Source organism: Chanodichthys erythropterus, chromosome 20 (assembly GCF_024489055.1).
Source record: "Chanodichthys erythropterus isolate Z2021 chromosome 20, ASM2448905v1, whole genome shotgun sequence".
In the NCBI taxonomy this organism is placed as follows: domain Eukaryota; kingdom Metazoa; phylum Chordata; class Actinopteri; order Cypriniformes; family Xenocyprididae; genus Chanodichthys; species Chanodichthys erythropterus.
Genome location: NC_090240.1, coordinates 14,720,151 through 14,740,976, shown reverse-complemented (window position 1 = coordinate 14,740,976; position 20,826 = coordinate 14,720,151). Strand labels below are relative to the sequence as shown.

Sequence of the window (20,826 nt, the reverse complement as noted above, 5' to 3'; positions counted from 1 at the left end):
TTCTACAGAACAAAACTTAATGAAGTGGTCAAAATCATGTCTGACCCACTCCATGTCTCCCGATATATTGAGCATCTTATGGTGCAGTTATCCTATCTTACTCATGCTGTTCACTTTTTATACTCAACATAGATTAAATTTAAAAAATACATAATAATATTTAAAGATAAATATGAAACTAAAAACGTTTTCATTCACATGCTCTCCTGTGAAGAAAATCTCCTCTGTCTTATCAGACGACATGATTTTGCACGGCAATAGCAGCTGCTTCTTCTGTTTTATGTCAGATGGAAGTGAAATACTTTAAAAACTTTAAGGTGAAATATCGCCACCTATTGTACTTTGGGATGTCAACCAGGTGTTGGCGCTAGATTATTTACGTGTCATAGTATCATGTGTATTATTCATTTTAAATATTGTGGTTATCACAATATATTGTCAGACCCATAATTAACATACAATATCGATTTTTCATGTTTTAAATATCACAGTTATGGTCAATACTGGTATATTGCGACACCCCTAGTGTGTACATATCATGGTATTTTTAATGGTTGAGAATTCACAAAGAGCTTATGAAATTGTGTAAAGGAGTCAAAACAGACAAACACACACAAACGAAGATCTGCTGCAAGAAGCTGTAATGGGCAATGCAGCTCCTCAGAAGAGAAGAACCAGGTGTGCTTGAGCAGGTGTGCTGTCCTTTTCAGGGTCACATCTTGTGACATCACATTATTTTTTTGGTTCGATTAGATGCCTTTGGTCCAAGTTGTGTTCATATTTCAGTCAAACATATTTTGCTTAAATATATTGAGTAAAAGCCTAGAGAGAATCACTTATAATAATAATAATAAAAAAGAAATCATTTTCCTCTGTGCTGACTTATTGAATTGAAGACTAACCGAAAGATCACTGTAAAGATTTGCTGACATCAGCTGTTTGTCCCGTACCTTGTCAGCAGCAGACAGTCTTGTCCAGGGTTTGTCAGCTCTCCTGTCATAATCCTGGGCTTTGGCTACTTCCACATAGTCACTGAAGCGGATGAGAATCTTTCTTTCTCTTAGTTCATCAACTGTTGGCCTCTGGTTGAGCTACGAGAAGAAAAAGAATGTTGTTAATGAGATATATATTGCAAGCAACACTTTTTCTGAAGGAAACAAAACAAAAACAGACATTCCGGCACAGAATGCACATTTCAAAGCAGAATAACTGGCTCATTGTTTTTTGGAGAAACAAGTATTTGAACTTTGCATGTTTCTTCAATCTAAGCAAATATGAGATATTTTTATGCTTTAGTACAGACAAAAAAATGACATGCAGCACCTTTAATCAAATGTAAATAACGAGTCATTAATTGCACACTGGGAAGAAAATTAACCAATAAAACTAAATTATTTCAAAATACAAACCCGATTCCAAAAAAGTTGGGACACTGTACAAATTGTGAATAAAAAAGGAATGCAATAATTTACAAATCTCATAAACTTATATTTTATTCACAATAGAATATAGATATCAAATGTTGAAAGTGAGACATTTTGAAATGTCATGCCAAATATTGGCTCATTTTGGATTTCATGAGAGCTACACATTCCAAAAAAGTTGGGACAGGTAGTAATAAGAGGCCGGAAAAGTTAAATGTACATATAAGGAACAGCTGGAGGACCAATTTGCAACTTATTAGGTGAATTGGCAACATGATTGGGTAAAAAGAGCTTCTCAGAGTGGCAGTGTCTCTAAGAAGTCAAGATGGGCAGAGGATCACCAATTCCCCCAATGCTGTGACGAAAAATAGTGGAGCAATATCAGAAAGGAGTTTCTCAGAGAAAAATTTCAGAGAATTTGAAGTTATCATCATCTACAGTGCAAAATATCATCCAAAGATTCAGAGAATCTGGAACAATCTCTGTGCGTAAGGGTCAAGGCCGGAAAACCATACTGGATGCCCGTGATCTTCAGGCCCTTAGACGGCACTGCATCACATACAGGAATGCTACTGTAATGGAAATCACAACATGGGCTCAGGAATACTTCCAGAAAACATTGTCGGTGAACACAATCCACCGTGCCATTCGCCGTTGCCAGCTAAAACTCTATAGGTCAAAAAAGAAGCCATATCTAAACATGATCCAGAAGCGCAGGTGTTTTCTCTGGGCCAAGGCTCAATTAAAATGGACTGTGGCAAAGCGGAAAACTGTTCTGTGGTCACACAAATCAAAATTTGAAGTTCTTTTTGGAAAACTGGGATACCATGTCATCCGGACTAAAGAGGACAAGGACAACCCCAGTTGTTATCAGCGCTCAGTTCAGAAGCCTGCATCTCTGATGGTATGGGGTTGCATGAGTGCGTGTGGCATGGGCAGCTTACACATCTGGAAAGGCACCATCAATGCTGAAAGGTATATCCAAGTTCTAGAACAACATATGCTCCCATCCAGACGTCGTCTCTTTCAGGGAAGACCTTGCATTTTCCAACATGACAATGCCAGACCACATACTGCATCAATTACAACATCATAGCTGCGTAGAAGAAGGATCCGGGTACTGAAATGGCCAGCCTGCAGTCCAGATCTTTCACCCATAGAAAACATTTGGCGCATCATAAAGAGGAAGATGCGACAAAGAAGACCTAAGACAGTTGAGCAACTAGAAGCCTGTATTAGACAAGAATGGGACAACATTCCTATTCCTAAACTTGAGCAACTTGTCTCCTCAGTCCACAGACGTTTGCAGACTGTTATAAAAAGAAGAGGAGATGCCACACAGTGGTAAACATGGCCTTGTCCCAACTTTTTTGAGATGTGTTGATGCCATGAAATTTAAAATCAATTTATTTTCCCCTTAAAATGATACATTTTCTCAGTTTAAACATTTGATATGTCATCTATGTTGTATTCTGAATAAAATATTGAAATTTGAAACTTCCACATCATTGCATTCTGTTTTTATTCACAATTTGTACAGTGTCCCAACTTTTTTGGAATCGAGTTTGTATAATATTTTTTTATTTATTTTTATGTAACCTTTTATTTAATCAGGCAAGTCATCAAGAACATGTTCTTATTTTCAATAACAGCAATAACAATAACATAACAATTAGTAGTTTTTTATATTTTTTGTTATCATTGCTAACTTTTTATAATATTAACATACGTGTGTAATTAATTGCAAACTAGAAAAAATAAGCCAAAAAAAAATAGTAAATGTTTATTTAATTCTTTAAATGTTTATATTACTCTATATATCATGTCATGTCATGCAACACTTCTTTTACACCAGGAACACATGGTGCTGATTTTGGGCATTAAAAGATTTGAATAAGGTAATAGATTTATTCAGCAATAAAACTATGCTCAGTTTTCAGGATTTAAGACAAAAAAAAAAATATTAATTTATTTATTTACTTTTAAATATCTTCAAATTAGGAATTTTAATAATAAGGCACAGCATCACTCTCTTGCCTTACCGGATCTGTCCCCTTTAGAAACCACCTTAACTGTGGTAAACAAATGTCCGTGTTTTATACACTAATCTCCACTAACTGCAGGGAAAATACAAACAACAAGCGATTGGCTCGGTGCCAAGACATAAATGGGAATATAACAGAGGATGAATGGCAGAGTATCTGCCTAAAGGCCCAGACCCAGACAATTAATACGAGGTTTGAATTTCTGCAATACAAATGGATTATGAGAGCATACATAACTCAAGAATTACTACATACATTTGATCCCAACATTCCAGATCAATGTATAAAATGCAACCTAGAGGTAGGAACATTATATCATTGCTTATGGAAGTTGAAATCCTCAAGTTGAAAAGTTTTTTTGGTAAAAGGTTTTAGACTTTTTAATCACTGGTTCTGAAACAAAATGTTCCTAAATTTCATAAACTTTGTATACTAAATATTTTCCCTGTAACTTGCACCAGTTCTGGTAAGAAAATGTTGTTTTTCTGTTTATTAGAAGTAAAACTCACAGTAGCATGTCATTGGAAAAATACAGAAAGCCCTAGTTTTAAACAATGGTTACAGGAATGTCCTAATTATTTGGCTTTGGAAAAACTCACATATATTGTTAAAGGAAAATCTGAAAAGTTTTTCAAAGTATGGAATGCTTTTATGGAATTTCTGAAGGAAACCAATCCTAACAGTCTGTTTCTGTGGCTTAAGCATCACATGTTTTGATATTAACATAGCATTGTATTTAATTTTTTCCATCCCCCCCCCCCCTTTTTTTTTAATTATTATTTATTTATTTTGTGTGTGTGTTACTTTATTGATTTTGAAACATTACCACCAGAAACAAAACAAAGACAGTGTTGAAAAAAAATAATGAAGGCAAGCCATAATGATTAATTTGTGTATTAATTATCAATATATTAAATCAAATGTTTTATTTTGATACATTTATGAATTAAAAGTGTATTAATCAAATGTAAATGTGTTATTAATATGACACTGGAAAAAAAAATACTATTACTATGTTATCATCATCATTTACTTATAATAATTACAAGAACAATAATGTATAATTAACTGCATACTGGAAAAATATGATTCCAAAATATAACAAAAACAGAAAATTCTATAATATAATAATTATTACAGGTTTTTGAATTCTTTCTTTCTTTTGTAAACACCTTGTAGACATGCAGTATTTGAGGTGCTGCTCTCGCCTCAGCTAAATCAACTCTTTTCTGCTCATCAAACTCTATGGTTTGAATGCTTATATAGATGTTCTCTCAATCTGATCCACGCTACTCTTTTGTTTTATTACACAAAATTGCTTTACTCTTTTGAAAACCACTGCTTGTCCTTGAATGTTGCATCTTTATTCAGCATTAGACAGTTTTATAATGTCTTATTGCAAGTAGTAATAATAGTAGCAGTCAACATAATTTTCCAGACCAGCAGCTTCCTTACATTCAGTGACCATGATTATAGAAAATAAAGCATGTAAGTGAAATGAAACTGAACATAGTGTTTACCTTTCTGTTCAGTCTCTGTTTGATCTCTCTTCTTTCCTCTTGCTCCGTCTGATCGTTCCTCTCTGAGAGAGCAGAAGAAAGACTCGATGAGGGCGATCTAATGTGCTGTCACTTGACATGCTGCATCTTATCTCACAGACAGATTAAAGTCCTCTATTTGATATGAGACTCTGCAGTGATTTGCAATGGAAGACACAATCACATTACTTTATGACAAACTCAAAAAGCTTTACAACTGATTTATAAGTATTTTGATTGAAGTAATTGATTACACAACAACTCCAAAACCTCTAATTTAATTAACTGAATTTAAAAAAACATTTACTTTAATTAGTAAATTCTGATTAAAGATATGTCTAAGATATGTAATGGGGCTATATTAATTTATTAAGTAATAACATTTCAACTAATATATATATATATATATATATATATATATATATATATATATATATATATATATATATATATATATATATATATATATATATATATATATATATATATATATATATATATATATATATATATATATATATATATATATATACACACACATATATATATATATATATATATATATATATATATATATATATATATATATATATATATATATATATGCAATAATAATGCAGCAATAATGATATTCTTAATGAGCAATATCATAAACAATATTCATTTATTATATTATGATAATTATTAATTTTTCAATCGATTATTTATATATTTTGTTGCCTAACGCGTAATACTCACGTTTTAAAATATTTCTGCTCTCGAGCTCTTCAACGGCCGGCCGCTGACTGAGTCTCCTGCGGAAAAAGACCAGAATATGGTTTTGAACCATCCTGTCCCGAGCTGAAGCAGCTCAGTGAGATCCAGAGGTGAGGGAGATTCTGAAGGGACGCTCAAAGTCTCTCCATCCTTTGTGTTCAGCCTGACAGTTAATGCTCCTCATCTGGATGCACAAACACCAGGTTTCTGAGCCCCTTTGCTAAATAAACACTAACTATTACGATGCGGTGCTGACGAGGCTTAAATGAGTAAGAAAGTGCAGTCGGAGAGAGAACTCGTGCTCCTTGTTTGTTGTGGTTTGTGTGCGGGCGCGCGCTCTTTTGAACAGGCTGGCGCGTGCTGAGGTAGCGCTCCTCGCGCGCTCTTTGTCGTGCGCTCTCTCTCTCTCCACTCGCCTTTGTAGTAGTGCAGTAATTAGGTTAAGTGCGTTTTTTTTATCTTTTTGAGAATTTATCATTTGAGTATAGGCTAATATATATATATACATATACATATATATATATACACATATATATATATATATATATATATATATATATATATATATATATATATATGTGTGTGTGTGTGTGTGTGTGTGTGTGTGTGTGTGTGTGTGTGTGTGTGTGTGTGTGTGTGTTTTATTTGATCACATTTCACAATTACTTAGGGGGAATTTTTAATTGCCCAGATCTTTTCATTTGGGATATTATTGTAATTGGTAATGAATTTACACTTTTCCTCCACAGTCTTATTTTCCATCCTCTTAATCTTTTTATCATCCCTAATAAAATCCAGGTGATGACATCACCTTCAGGAAGCGGATTCAAATGATGCAAAGCAATGATGAGAATTTTATATCATTTATTTTGGAGTTGTCCTTATTTAGATAGTTTTTGGTCAGATGTCTGTTCTTTTATGAAGGCATCATGCCCAGCTTTGAACTGTGCTTTAAAAATGTTTTACTTGTTTGTTTTTTTCCTAACACGTTATCATAAGGAATTTTATTTAATTAATCTGCTGCTTCTTTTTGCTAAATTTAGCATTCATAAATCTAAATTTGGGGGTAATAAGCCTTTGTTTTTCATTTTTAAAAAAAGAATTCAAACAATGCCTAAATACAATGTTTTGTCTAAAAAATAAGAAAGCTGTAAAATGTGCTTCTATTTGTAAACACTTTCATATTATTTAACTTTTATTTATTTATTTTTTTATTTGTCTGTTTTATTTTATTTATGTATTTGTTTTATGATTGTTTAGTGAAGTTTATTTAATGTACCCCCTGACTGTAATTGTAATTCGTAAAAAATAAATAAATAAATAAATAAAAAATAAGCAATGCCGGGAATTCTAAGAATCCTGCACTCTAAAAAATTCTGGGTTAAATATGGACAAAGCCAGGGATTGGGTTGTTTTCACCCAGCCATTTTTTTTCAATCAATTTGGTTTTATTTTTTTAGCCAGAAATATAGTAATATAGTAAAAGGCATGTTTTTGCTCCCCCCCAAATAGGGGCAAATATGTGGGGTATTTTAAGCTGAAACTTGACCAGACCAGAGACTTCTATTACATCTTGTGAAAGAGGGCATTATAGGTGCCCTTTAACCCAACCTGCTGGGTTTGTCCATATTTAACCCAACTTGGGTTGCTTTTAACCCAGCATTTTTTAGAGTGTTTGATGTTTTGTCTTATTAGTTACTTTGTTGCATTAAAACATTCCATCCTGTTTAGTAACAATTGTATAAATCAGTATAACATCATCAATATTTCAAATCATATTTCTAAAAGTCTGCTATACTCTTTTAAAGAAATATTTCCTTAAATTACAAACATAACAGAGTTGAAAATACACTGTACAACAGGAATGACTCAACTTTGTTATGATTGCTGTTATAAAAAGGAAAAATTTCATAACATTTTCTCACCCGCAATTTGTTCCAAACCTGAACGAATTTAGTTATTCTGTTGAAAACAAAAGATTTTTTGATAAATGTCCATAACACAACAGTTGATGGACCCAAATGACTCCCATAGTATTTTTTTTTTTTTTTTTTCCATACTATGGGAGTCAATGGGGTCCATCAACTGTTTGGTTACCCACATTCTTCAAAATATCTTCTTCTGTGTTCAGCAGAAGAAAGAAATTCATACAGGTTTGGAACAACTTTAGGGTGAGTAATTGATGACAGAATTTTCATTTATGGGTGAACTATCCCTTTAAGTGTGGAATAAAACTGCAGGTTGTCCCATGGAAATTGCTTTCAAACACACTATTATTATGAAATTCTTTGCTATGCCAAAATCTATGGTGAGATCTGATTAATTAAGGCCTTTTACAGCATTATATTGCATTCCAGCCATTGTAACACTGCTGTCACTCATATACGCTGAGTAAGGCGGGATTCCAGCAGATGTGGCAGCGTTAATATTTCATGAACTGAAATGGAGACCTACTCCCAAAGCTCCCTTAGAAGCTGCCTGGATATTATTGACCTGTATCACGAGTTGCCTAGCAACAGTAGCTTCCCCGTGAATTATGAAACAAAGAAATCTGCCTGTGCAACACTGGAAGCTTGTGGCATTGGTCTGCATTATACAGCTCATTAATCAGACCGGTTTAATTAACAGATGGACGGCAGTGTTCTTTATCCTACCATATTTCCATCAGTAAGGAGAAGCTGCTATGAGTAGTACAGTAGACTGCCGCCGTCATGTTTGGTATTCACTACAGTGTGCAGGGTGGAGGTAGAGATGGAGGAGGGGAACACACACTACCATCCATTATTCACCAGTCTGAACTCTAAAAATAGCTCCAGCCGTGTCTTTCTTCTGTGGTGGAGTAGAGCACGGCAAGCCAAAGATAGGAAGGTCATGACATGCTGCTGCGGCAAAGTGTCATTGTGTGTTTAGCTCAGACTTCAGCCTGTCCTGCAGGTGCGTTGACCGTCACACTTCACTGCTGGCCTAGTTAGTGGATTTATGCTGACTATCACTGTCAGACCTGAAATTAAAATTGACCCTAATTGACTACCATAATAGGCTACGTGTTCCTGGTCGTATGTGAATGATTCATCAGTGCATGTTAATAATAATAATAATAAAGTCTTTTTCAACAAGTAAAATCTTTTTCAAAGTAAAAACATGCTCCACCTCTGAAACGATTTTCCTATTCAGCTGACCTGACCTGACCCGATCCTTCTCATTTTTCCTGCTTCCATTCCTTACATACAGTAAATTCCAAAATGCCTAAAAATAAAGGAGTACTTGTCACAGAATTAAGGGTTGAAAATTACTCACCCTCATGTCGTTTCACACCAGTAAGACCTTTGTTCATCTTCAGAACACAAATTAAGATATTTTTGATGAAATCTGATGGTTCAGTGAAGCTTGCATTGCCAGCAAGATCATTAACACTTTCAGATGCCCAGAAAGATACTAAAGACATATTTAAAACAGATCATGTGACTACAGTGGTTCAACCTTAATGTTATGAAGTGATGAGAACACTTTCCGTGGGCAAAATAACGACTTTATTCCACAAGATCTAGTGATGAGCGATTTCAAAACACTGATTCATGAAGCTTCGAAGCTTTATGAATCTTTTGTTTCGAATAAGTGGTTTGGAGCGTGTTTCAAACTGCCAGTGGTGAAGCATTGAAATTTCTAAATGTTTCAAAACACTTATGACGTAACGAAGCCTTGTTTACTGAAATCATGTGACTTTGGCAGTTTGATACACGCTCCGAATCACTGATTTGAAACAAAAGATTTGTAAAGCTGCGAAGCTTCATGAAGCAGTGTTTTGAAATCGCCCATCACTAGATATTGTGGAATAAAGTCCGTATTCTTGTCACTTTATAATATTAAGGTTGAACCACTGTAGTCACATGAACTGTTTTAAATATGTCTTCAGTAGCTTTCTGGGCATCTGTTAATTGACTTGCTGTCCAAGTTGGATAAGTCATATACCTCTCAGATTTCTTCAAAAATACCTTAATTTGTGATCTAAAGATGAACGAAGGACTTACAGGTGTAGAACGACATGAGTAATTATTGACAGAAATTTTAATTTTTTGGGTGAACTAACCCTTTAAACCCTAATCATATCCTTATACAGTAAGTACATGTAGTGTACAAGTAGTTAATCAATATTACACAGTACTTAATTGTATAATTACATGGTAACAAGGACACCTTGAAATGAAGTGTAACCGAAACATGTAGGCTAATTAAATATGTGTAATTAGACATTTATAATGACAAAGTTGCATTTCGTTAGCCTCACAGCATAATTGCCCAGATCATATTACAAAGGCAGATATCACAATTTTGCCAAAAAAAATGACTTAGGCAATTATGCTATGAGGCTAACGATTTGAATCTTTAAATGTAATATTGAATGACACACTACATGCTTTAGCATGTTAGTCAGCACATCAAAATAACTGTACTTCTTTAAAGCACAACAAAAGATTATTAAAACAATCTTTTCAAATTTAAAGTAAAACTTATAATTTGACATTACTGCAAAGTGCACATTTTAAAAGTGTACTTTAGTGTGTTAAGAAACAGTCATGAAAATTAACTCGTTTTATTTCATTATTATATTATCTGCAAGTACAGTTTTTTTTTTTTTAAATATACTTTTAAGATTTGAAGTACACTACAAGTGCACATTCAATACAATTAAGCACACTTCACCAAAATAAATGGGTTTCAAATGTCTGTTCATGTTGAGCCATCAATACAGATTTAATATCAATATACTGTATGAATTCTGTGTTATGTAATTTCATCAACATTATTATTACTGGGGAAAACCAAGAAGGCATTTTAAGCTTTGCTAAATTTAACCAGCCTTCCCACTACAAAATGTAACAACTAACAAAGAGTACGAGACACACTGAACCCTATGATTTCAATTAGAAGATCTAACAGTCCCTTGCTTTCAGGGAAAGTATCTGACAAGCAGCTAAATTTTCAAGGTTATACACACAACTCCAATATCCTCAAAAGCACAACAAATATTTGTTGGTTTATCAAGTCTGTGCGTACAGATAATCTATGGTTTGTTAAGCATCCAGTACCATTAAATATTTAGAAGTCATTTAATTCAGTGTAAATGTGCATCATGTGCATGAATCTGTAGAATGTGTTGCTGAACCTCAAGTTAATCTAATGTAAACACCCGCATCAGCACAGTGCCTGCTTTCCACTCACATCCTTATCTGAATCACATATTTGTTACAAACCACTCATGGTTCTCGCATTACATAACTTAGGATGGTGACTTAACATCATTTCTTATGACATTTTAGCACCTCGTGTCTGTCACTGCGGCCTGAACAAAGCTCTCTCAAAGCCTAAATTAACCTGGACATAATGGCTGTTTCTTCTAAGAATTCACAGAAGGCTGAATGGTGAAAAATACCACAGCTGATTACATAAGACTTACCCTGACAAAATCTGTAATTGCATGAGGTGCTGCATCCCATCCTCAGCTCATTTTTTCCCCAACACTTCAGATCAGATATTACACACTACTTTGCTTTTGTCAGAAGGCTGAAGTAACAGATGTCAGCATTTATGTTCACTTAGGTTCTAACCTCTGAGGGTGTTAAGACAACAATGTACTTAAAACGGAAGTTTTTTTCCTTTGTTGTCGTCTTTACACAAAAAATGCATTGTCAAAACCCCAATTTCCCCATTTAAATGGATCCGCAAAAACGATTAAAAACGCTGTATTACTCATGCCAGGCCAGTAGTTGGCGATGTCACTTTGTAAAGAAACACTCCGTGCCTATAACACGTCACCTTTTTCACAAATACATGTTTTTGTAGTTTACACTAAAACGATAACAGTACCATTTTAAAAAACTTGCACTTTGAAACCCTCTTTCAAAATTTTGCATTTTCAAAAACACCCCAAAATGCCACTGTAGTATAAATTAAAGGCCAAAAGGCATAAAAAGTTTTCTTTTTTTTTTAGCTCAAAGCGGTGTTGTGTAAATGGCCCCTAAGATTTGAAATGCCATATTTAAAATGTAAAAATGCATTAAACAAAACAAAAACACAAAGCGAAGCAAAACAAATTAAACAAATACAAAACAAACACAAACACATCAAAGAAAAGCAAAACAAGCGCAGAACAAAACAAAACAGAACATAAAACACAAAACAAAAACACATCAAAGCAAAGCAAAACACAACACAACATTTTAGCAGCCTGTTGAAGTTTCTGTAATACTTTTTATCACTACACGAAGTGTGAGCAATGCACCGCTGAACTTGAACTGAACTTCTGAACTCAAAGGCAGGTGTTCATATATATAATCAAATATAATCAAATGAAAGCTGTAGTGGATTTATTCACTCAGATTAACTCCAATCCTCAAACTGTAATCCCAGTTTCTGCTATGTACCTTACATCAGATTACAAGTCATTGTACATACTGTATAATAACACTACCTTTGCATGAAATATGTTTTCATAATCTGTTTCATCACTTGTCCATATAATCCTTAAGTGATATCTAAACAGATTTGCTTTCTGTAATGGAGGAGTTTGAGCATACGGCTCAACTCAAGCACTAAGCTTCCCCCTGGACTAAGTAATTAATGAATATAAATTAGTAGCTAAATGGATATTAGAATAAAGGTTGACAGTGTATGCAGGTGATAACAGATTTGTATGGCAAAAAATAAATAAATAAATAAATAAATAAATTGTATTAAGCAAGTCTCCAAGTCCCTGAAGATGACATTTCTATGTATTTCCAAAAATGTCCTGAAGAGGGCAGTGTAATATTTTATATACTTGCTTATACAGTACAGTCAACATACATTTATGACTTACTTGGCAAGTTTCATTTCGATCTGTTGACGGATCTCCTGTCTCTCCTGGTCACTCCGCGCAGGAAAAATGTTCCTGTCTTCCAGCTCCTGTTTACTGGGACGATTCCTAAGCTTCACGGCCAGCAGCTCCTTCCTCATCCTCCTTGGCAATGTGCCTGCAAACATTTGTCATATAATTCATAACTTAATAACATAACAATCTAAAGTACTTCCAGATTTCCAGACAGCAATGACTCTCTTGCCACTTGTATTACGCAATACGAAGAAACACACAATGATCCAATGACAATATCAAGGTAAACATACAGTACCAATTCTACCTGATCTTCTAGTTATAATAAATCATTGCCATATCTCACAATATCTTATGCGCAAAAGAATTACAGCAAAGAGGAGCTATTATTCTTTTTTACATTTTCAAACTCTTCATTGTTGCTGTTTGAGCATGAAAAAAGGCTCAGTTACAAAGCACAAAATCCACACCAAAGGGAGTGAGCACTGAACTCCCTGAAACGTCTCTATTGTAGTCTTCTGGGAACAAACACGTCACAATATCCCTCATTTAAATAATTCCTGACTAAGGCATATGTAAAATAAACTAGGAGAGGCCTGGCTGAGTTGCGTTAATAGTGTGTTGAAACTTGTGGTTATGGTAAGGGGCGTGACATTTCCCAAACACGCTCAAAGTGGTTAACCAATCACAACACACTGGTCCAGCCGACCAAACAGAGCACACTGTGCTCTGGGCCTCATAGTAGGGCTGCCCCCTGACTTTTCTAGTCCATTATAAATCGTTTTACATTTATAATTGCACATTTATATTAATTTAATTACCTAAATATATACGGAAGAGAATACTGAACCATAATGAGCGTTTAATATATATAGGTGTAATACAACCTATTCCGAGCTCAAGTGCATGCATAAAGCTTGCTGGCAAAAGTAAAGATTATGAATGTGTCAGGAAAAAAATAGCATGGAGACATTTTAATTATTTATTAATATACTAATGTTTTCTGAGTCAGCGTCGGCTGCAGAGATGAAGCTGCTGAAATGCAACTTTCATTTGGATTACATAAGCAAAGAGTATTTCTTTTTTTATTTGAACTGGTTTGTTTAAAAGTAGACATTTCAAGCTTTCTATAGATATGTTTCTCATGTCTGTGAGGCATGTAGCCTATATGCTGAGTTCCGTTTCATTTTTGTGATGCTCTCTATTTCAGGGACACTGAGACGGCAGAAAGTTTGCTTTCTTTATTTTACAAAGGCACAATGTTTTCTCATTATTATGAATTTACGCAAATAAAAGTAGACCTATAGTTTTGAATAATGTATTACTCTTATCTGTATGACCAAAAATGACAGAGCATTTTAAGCTGTTTCCGCTGTTATCAGAAAAAATGCAAGTGATCGCGCCGGCGTCTCCATGTCATGTAGTAAACGCGATAATACTTCAGCTTCCACGCTCTGTGCAAACACTTGGATATGCGGCAAATAATAGTGCACATTTATCCAGTCTAACATTAGAGCAAGCGACCAAGTAAAGTTGTTACTACTTACATGTTTCAAATGATAAGCCATATTTGGGGATGAATGATGGATGAACATTTGCATTTCCTGCACGTCATACTGTGGCTAAGCCTCTTCTAATAGACTAATGATTAGTCGACTATTAAGGAGCAGCCCTACTTCACAGAGACAAGATCTAAACAGAGCGTTACTGACAGACTGGGAAGAGATTGCTACAACAATGTCAAATATGTAAAAAGAATTCAAGCATGAGAACCTATTCTAAAAGAGCCTTAAAAATGGCCTCTTTAATAGTTATGCAATACACCCACCAGAAATGACAGACTCGTTCCAGCCATCAATGTCGTAGATAATTCCTGAAGCGTCAGTGAAGCAGTGGTCTTGTCGAACGTTTTCCTTGTTTTCCTCAGCTTCCTTTCTGTTCTCACCATCTCCACTTGGCTCCCGCTCAATGCTGAAGTAGAAAAAGAAAGAATCACACTTTAATGGGATACATTAATAATAATTTTACAGAAAAATTACTTCTTAAACCTCCTAAAAAACTAATTTTGAAATTAAGCAAATAAAAATAATAATATTTTTAACATCCTCACCTTTCCTGCCTGAGCTTTGTTGCCAGTGCTCGGTGCAGTTCTTCTATTATACAGCTAGGGGGCAGCGGCGGATGTATGCTACCTATATGCGGCGACCCCACAGGATTAGTAAAATGCCCTCTTAAAACCACAGGACTGGGGCCGTCAGAGATTCTAGACAGTTCTTTCTGGAGAAAAGAGTTTGACTGAGGCACTGATGCGACGACGACTTTACCTGGGTCTGTGGAAAAAATAAATGCATTAATATACCACAATATACAATTTGATCTGATTTTCATTACACAAAAAATTAACACACCTTCCTCCGTGCTTAACTGAGAAACGAGACTGCCATGACTGCTTGGAGAAGACTGTTCCTGCGGTTCATCTTCCTCATCTTCCTCTCCGTCTTCTTCATCTTCCTCAACATCTTCATTCTCATTTACAGAGGGAACCGCCTCCTCATCCTCCTCCTCTTCCTCATTTGAATTTGTCTCTTCCATTGTCTCGTTGTCCTGTACAGAATCTACCACTGATAGGAAACATAAAATCATAGTTTAAACTTTATTAGGAATGCAATTTAAAAGATTTCCATTACCAACCTTTCCAATATGATTACTTAATGCATTGCACATCACAGAGCAGAGCAAGATGAGCATTTGTGGTTAAAAAGTATATAATTTTAATTAGCTCTTTGAAGCTGCACTGAAACTGACATTTGGACCTTCAACCCGTTGAACCCCAGTGAAGTCCACTATATGGGGAAAAATCCTGGAAAGTTTTCCTTAAAAACCTTCATTTCTTTTCGACTGAAGAAAGAAAGATATAAACATCATGGATGACATTGGGTGTGAGTAAATTATCAGGAAATTTTAATCCTATAAGACTGTTCTTCATATTTGTGTATTGTGTATTTGTCAAGGATTCTGGCAAAAAGGGAAAAAGTAAAAAGTCTTTTTTATTTCAAAAAAGTAATGATGGTTTCCAAATAGGTTTCCCAACCACTCCCTCTTTCCTTCATTGGTCAGTCAAACAGATAGCCCGCCCCAAAACTCCTGCTATTGGCTGAGCAACAGTGGTACAGTGTTACAACTGGTACTACTAGTTTGGACAATACATATATATATATATATATATATATATATATATATATATATATATATATATATATATATATATATATATATATATATATATATATACAGTACAGTCCAAAAGTTTGGAACCACTAAGATTTTTAATGTTTTTAAAAGAAGTTTCGTCTGCTCACCAAGGCTACATTTATTTAATTAAAAATACAGTAAAAAACAGTAATATTGTGAAATATTATTAAAATTTAAAATAACTGTGTACTATTTAAATATATTTGACAAAGTAATTTATTCTTGTGATGCAAAGCTGAATTTTCAGCATCATTACTCCAGTCTTCAGTGTCACATGATCCTTCAGAAATCATTCTAATATGCTGATTTGCTGCTCAATAAACATTTATGATTATTTTCAATGTTGAAAACAGTTGTGTACTTTTTTTTTCAGGATTCATTGATGAATGGAAAGTTCAGAAGAACAGCATTTATCTGAAATACAAAGCTTCTGTAGCATTATATATACACTACCGTTCAAAAGTTTGGGGTAAGTAAGAATTTTCATTTTTATTTTTTTGAAAAGAAATTAAAGAAATGAATACTTTTATTCAGCAAGGATGCATTAAATCAATCAAAAGTGGCAGTAAAGACATTTATAATGTTACAAAAGATTAGATTTCAGATAAACACTGTTCTTTTCAACTTTCTATTCATCAAATAATCCTGAAAAAAAATATTGTACACAAATGTTTTGTACAATTGTACACATTAAATGTTTCTTGAGCAGCAGATCATCATATTAGAATGATTTCTGAAGGAAATCCTAATCAATCTTTCCTAATCTTTCCTAATCAAGTCCAATCAGTATAATCAAACACAGCTGGACTCAAGTGAAGGTGTAGAACCATCTCAAGGATGATCAGAAGAAATGGACAGCACCTGAGTTAAATATATGAGTGTCACAGCAAAGGGTATGTGATATTTCAGTTTTTCTTTTTTTAAAAATCTGCAAAAATGTCAACAAATCTGTGTTTTTCTGTCAATATGGGGTGCTGTGTGTACATTAAATACCTTTAAAAAAATGAACAAATGATTTTAGCAAATGGCTGCAATATAACAAAGAGTGAAAAATGTAAGGGGGTCTGAATACTTTGCGTACCCACTATATTATATATATATATGGTCTGTCTATCTATCTATAGTACATTTCTTTGTAATTATTTGTCAAATTTACTAGCAATTTCTGAGTAAATTAAATCCTACACAAGCCTACATATAAAGAGCACTCACTGGTAGGGAGATTGTCTTGCTCTGAGCTGAGGTACTCCATGCTACTGATGCTGAGAATGGGCCCCTGAGAGCCAGGCAGCCGGATATCAGCATCGGAGATGCCCTGGATGGGAGAGCTGGTGTCTGGAGAATGAAGTCCACAGGCCAAGGCCACATCTGCGCACAGAAGAACAGCGTTTTCATACTTTTACACTCACAAACACTCATCAACACAACATACAGTTACACAACATATACGTATGCACAAGTTTCATTCACACACACTCACATAGCTCCATCTGTGCCATCTTGTGGCTGACATGATATGGGTAGGTGTTTGTGCCTTTGAATTTTGAGACTTGGTCATCATTTGTGGATGATATTTGAGATCTCTGTGGGGGTGCTATAAAGCGTCATGCTCATTCAAACAGATCAGTTCAGAGCCAAGTTAACAAGTTCTACAATGCAAAAAATATATAGGCTTAAAATTTATGCATTTGAATTGCATCACTTGAAATGAATCACTTCATTTGCAATTTGGATTGGTGGATTTGAGCCTGGGTCCACATTAATGCTAAGATGTGTACCGTTAGACCCTCACATCTTACACTTAAGGGCACTTTGTCTTACTTAAAGGATTAGTTCACTTTCAAATAAAATTTTCCTGATAATTTACAACTTCGAAGCTGCACTGAAACTGTAATTTTGACCTTCAATCGTTGGAGCTCCATTGAAGTCCACTATAAGGATAATAATCCTGGAATGTTTTCATCAAAAACCTTAATTTCTCTTCAACTGAAGAAAGAAAGACATGGACATCTTGGATGACATGGGGGTGAGTAAATTATCAGGAAAATTTTATTTGAAAGTGAACTAATCCATTTAAAGCCAGGGTATTTACTCATATTCATGTGGTGCCAAACCTGTATGACATTCTTACTTCTTTGGAACATAAAAGAAGATATATATATATAAAAAAAAAAAAAAGTCTATAAAATGAGAGTAAATGGGGTCTAGAACAACATTGGACCTCACTGACTTTCATTGTATGGACAAAACAATTGTTTTATGTTCCACAGAACATTTACAATTTTTGGGTGAACTTTATCTTTGAAAGGCTCACTGGTTAATCTCTCCAAAAATGGTATATGATACACCTGCCATTTGCCATCATAGAATTGACTTTGGATTGCGCTAGTTGATTTTCCTACTCATTCCCAATCTTAACACCATCAGAAGTCTAGCAATCCTCCCTCATTCCCTGCATGCATCTACAGTACTATCAGTTGTGCATCACTTCCTCTGCTAAACTTGATTGGATGACGATATTGTCTCATTATGTAACTAAACTGTTTCTACAGCTGTCTGCTATCAGTTCACTCATTTCACGCTTGATTAAAAGACCTCTTTTGCCTCTGGTACTGTTCCATTAGACCTAAAAACTGCTGCTGACACCCTAGTTCTCAAGAAACTTTGTCTAGGTCCTTCTGTGTTAAATAATTACAGACCTATCACAAACCACTGCTGAACAGAGCTGTTTCCCCCCAATTAGAGTCGCACCAAGTTTCTTTTATTCTATACAAGCCTTTCAAAGCAGAATAACGTCCTTTACATAGCAGAGACAGCTCTCCACGGGGCCATAAATGACCTCCTCCTTTCTGCTGAATCAGGGGTGCTTAATATTCAACTCCTTCTGGACCTCAAGTCTTTATTGGATTCTGTCTCTTAGATGTTGGCATCACTGACAATGGAAACTCTCCTCTGGTTCAGTTCTTCAATGACAAACAGCAGTTTGTTTTTCTTCTGAAACACAAATCCTCCATCAGTGCTGTTATCTGGGGTGTCCCCCAGGGTTCTGTTCTTGGTCCTCTTTCTTTCAGCCCTCAAGCTAAGTTAGTATCTCTATAGAAATTAATAAAGTGCTAGTTAGGGATGCATTGATCTTAAAATTCTGGACGATATACGCCAATAATTATTTTCATGTTATGGTCGATAGTAAAATTCAACATTATTTTGCCTAAAAAATGAAAATTTAAACAATCGTAAAAACTAAAATCAGACATTTTTAACTTTACAAGTGAATTTAAACATCATACAATTATAATGTACAGTATGGAATATGGATATTGATTTTGAGATTTGCTAAAGATTACATTCAACAGTGTTATTCAATTAGCATCATCAAAGCTTAAAATCATCTTATGACATCCATATATTTATGGTTCACAGCCCCCTAATTTTGTTCGATGTGTTTTACACTTCTGTCACACTATTTTGTGTCATTTTTGTATTTCACTCCCCATCACTGAATAATGTCTTGCAATATTTTTTCCCATTCATCAATTATTATCAATTTCCTCTGTTGTGCTTTGGAAATAAAACATTATATGTGTTTATATATATTTATATACAGGTACTTTTTAAATCTCGCAACACTACAAAATATTCATCTGTATTATCAATATCACTATGTTTTCAGTAATATAAGACAGACAAATAAAAGGGCAACAAAGCCCAGGTTGTCTCACCTGTAGAGCTCTGCTTCAGCTTCTCGTTTTTCTTTTTCCTCCATTTCCACGGCCTGAAAATGCGCCCCAGTGTGGCCAGCTTGCTGTGGCGCCGGATGGGAGGGGTGTGGACTCCACTCACTAAACAGCTGGAGCGCAGCACTTTCTGCTGCTCCATCACATCTGTAACACACACGAGACAGACAGGAAACGTCAGCACTGAGCAGTGACATCCAATGGTATGACAGATGATACTGACTTTGAACATTTATAAATATTTATTAATTTGTTTTATTACATTTATTATTAGTTATATAAAATTAATGAGAAGCATCCAGCCCCCAAGTGTGTCCACAACACTGAATCTGTCCCCCTTTAAAAAAAGTTTTGGACACATCTGGCCTATGGAGAAAATCAGATGAACTTTAAAGACCACACTGAATCAAATTTGACTTTAGAAGTTTTAGAAGCACTTTAGAAGATTTTTTTTTAATTATTATTATTATTTTATTTTGACTACTGTTGTTTGTTGACTCTGGATTTTTACTTTTTTATTTTTTTATTTTTTTATTTTAGAAGCACTTTAAATGCCTTAATATTTTGCAAAAAAGATTTAATGTTTACTTTAATTTAATTTTGACTACTGCTGTTTGTTGACTCTGGATTTGTATTTTTTTTTTTTTTTTTTTTTTTTTACTGAGTTTCTACTCATTTTAGAAGCACTTTAAATACTTTAAATACTTATTTTATGTTATTTTATTTTAGAGGCACTTTAAATACCTGAATATTTTGCAAAAAATATTTAATTTAATTTAATTTAATTTAATTTAATTTAATTTAATTTAATTTAATTTAATTTAATTTAATTTAATTTAATTTAATTTAATTTAATTTTGACTACTTTTTGTTGACTCTGGATTTGTATTTTTTTTTTTTTTTTTTTTTTTTTTACTGAGTTTCTACTCAATTTAGAAGCACTTTAAATACTTTAATAATTATTTTATTTTATTTTAGAGGCACTTTAAATACCTGAATATTTTGCTAAAAGGTTTTATTTTATTTTATTTTAGAGGCACTTTAAATACCTTAATATATAGCAAAAATGTTTTTGTTATGTTATGTTATGTTATGTTATTTTGACACTACTGCTGTTTGTCAATGCATGATTTTCCTTCCTATAGATTTTCCTACTGATTTCCTACTCATTTTAGAAGCACTTTTATATTTAAGAAAATTGTTAATTTG

At 34.1% G+C, this 20,826-nt stretch overlaps 1 protein-coding gene across 2 annotated transcripts in view; it reads right to left on the bottom strand.

The window, feature by feature from the left end:
• Positions 1–20,826, bottom strand: part of phactr3a (phosphatase and actin regulator 3a) — a 59,328-nt gene that overhangs the window by 4,477 nt on the left and 34,025 nt on the right. The window contains exons 2-10 of one of the 2 annotated variants that reach the window (XM_067371338.1): positions 19,603–19,764; positions 17,096–17,251; positions 15,040–15,252; positions 14,742–14,961; positions 14,460–14,602; positions 12,620–12,773; positions 5,746–5,801; positions 4,990–5,051; positions 951–1,091 (exon numbers count right to left, since the gene is read on the bottom strand). In XM_067371338.1, the coding sequence (XP_067227439.1) occupies positions 951–1,091; positions 4,990–5,051; positions 5,746–5,801; positions 12,620–12,773; positions 14,460–14,602; positions 14,742–14,961; positions 15,040–15,252; positions 17,096–17,251; positions 19,603–19,759 (1,302 nt within the window). In that variant the 5' untranslated portion in view covers positions 19,760–19,764. Of the gene's footprint in view, positions 1–950; positions 1,092–4,989; positions 5,052–5,745; positions 5,802–12,619; positions 12,774–14,459; positions 14,603–14,741; positions 14,962–15,039; positions 15,253–17,095; positions 17,252–17,363; positions 17,528–19,602; positions 19,765–20,826 lie in introns of those variants that run through there. The other variant, XM_067371339.1, reaches the window with a different exon arrangement.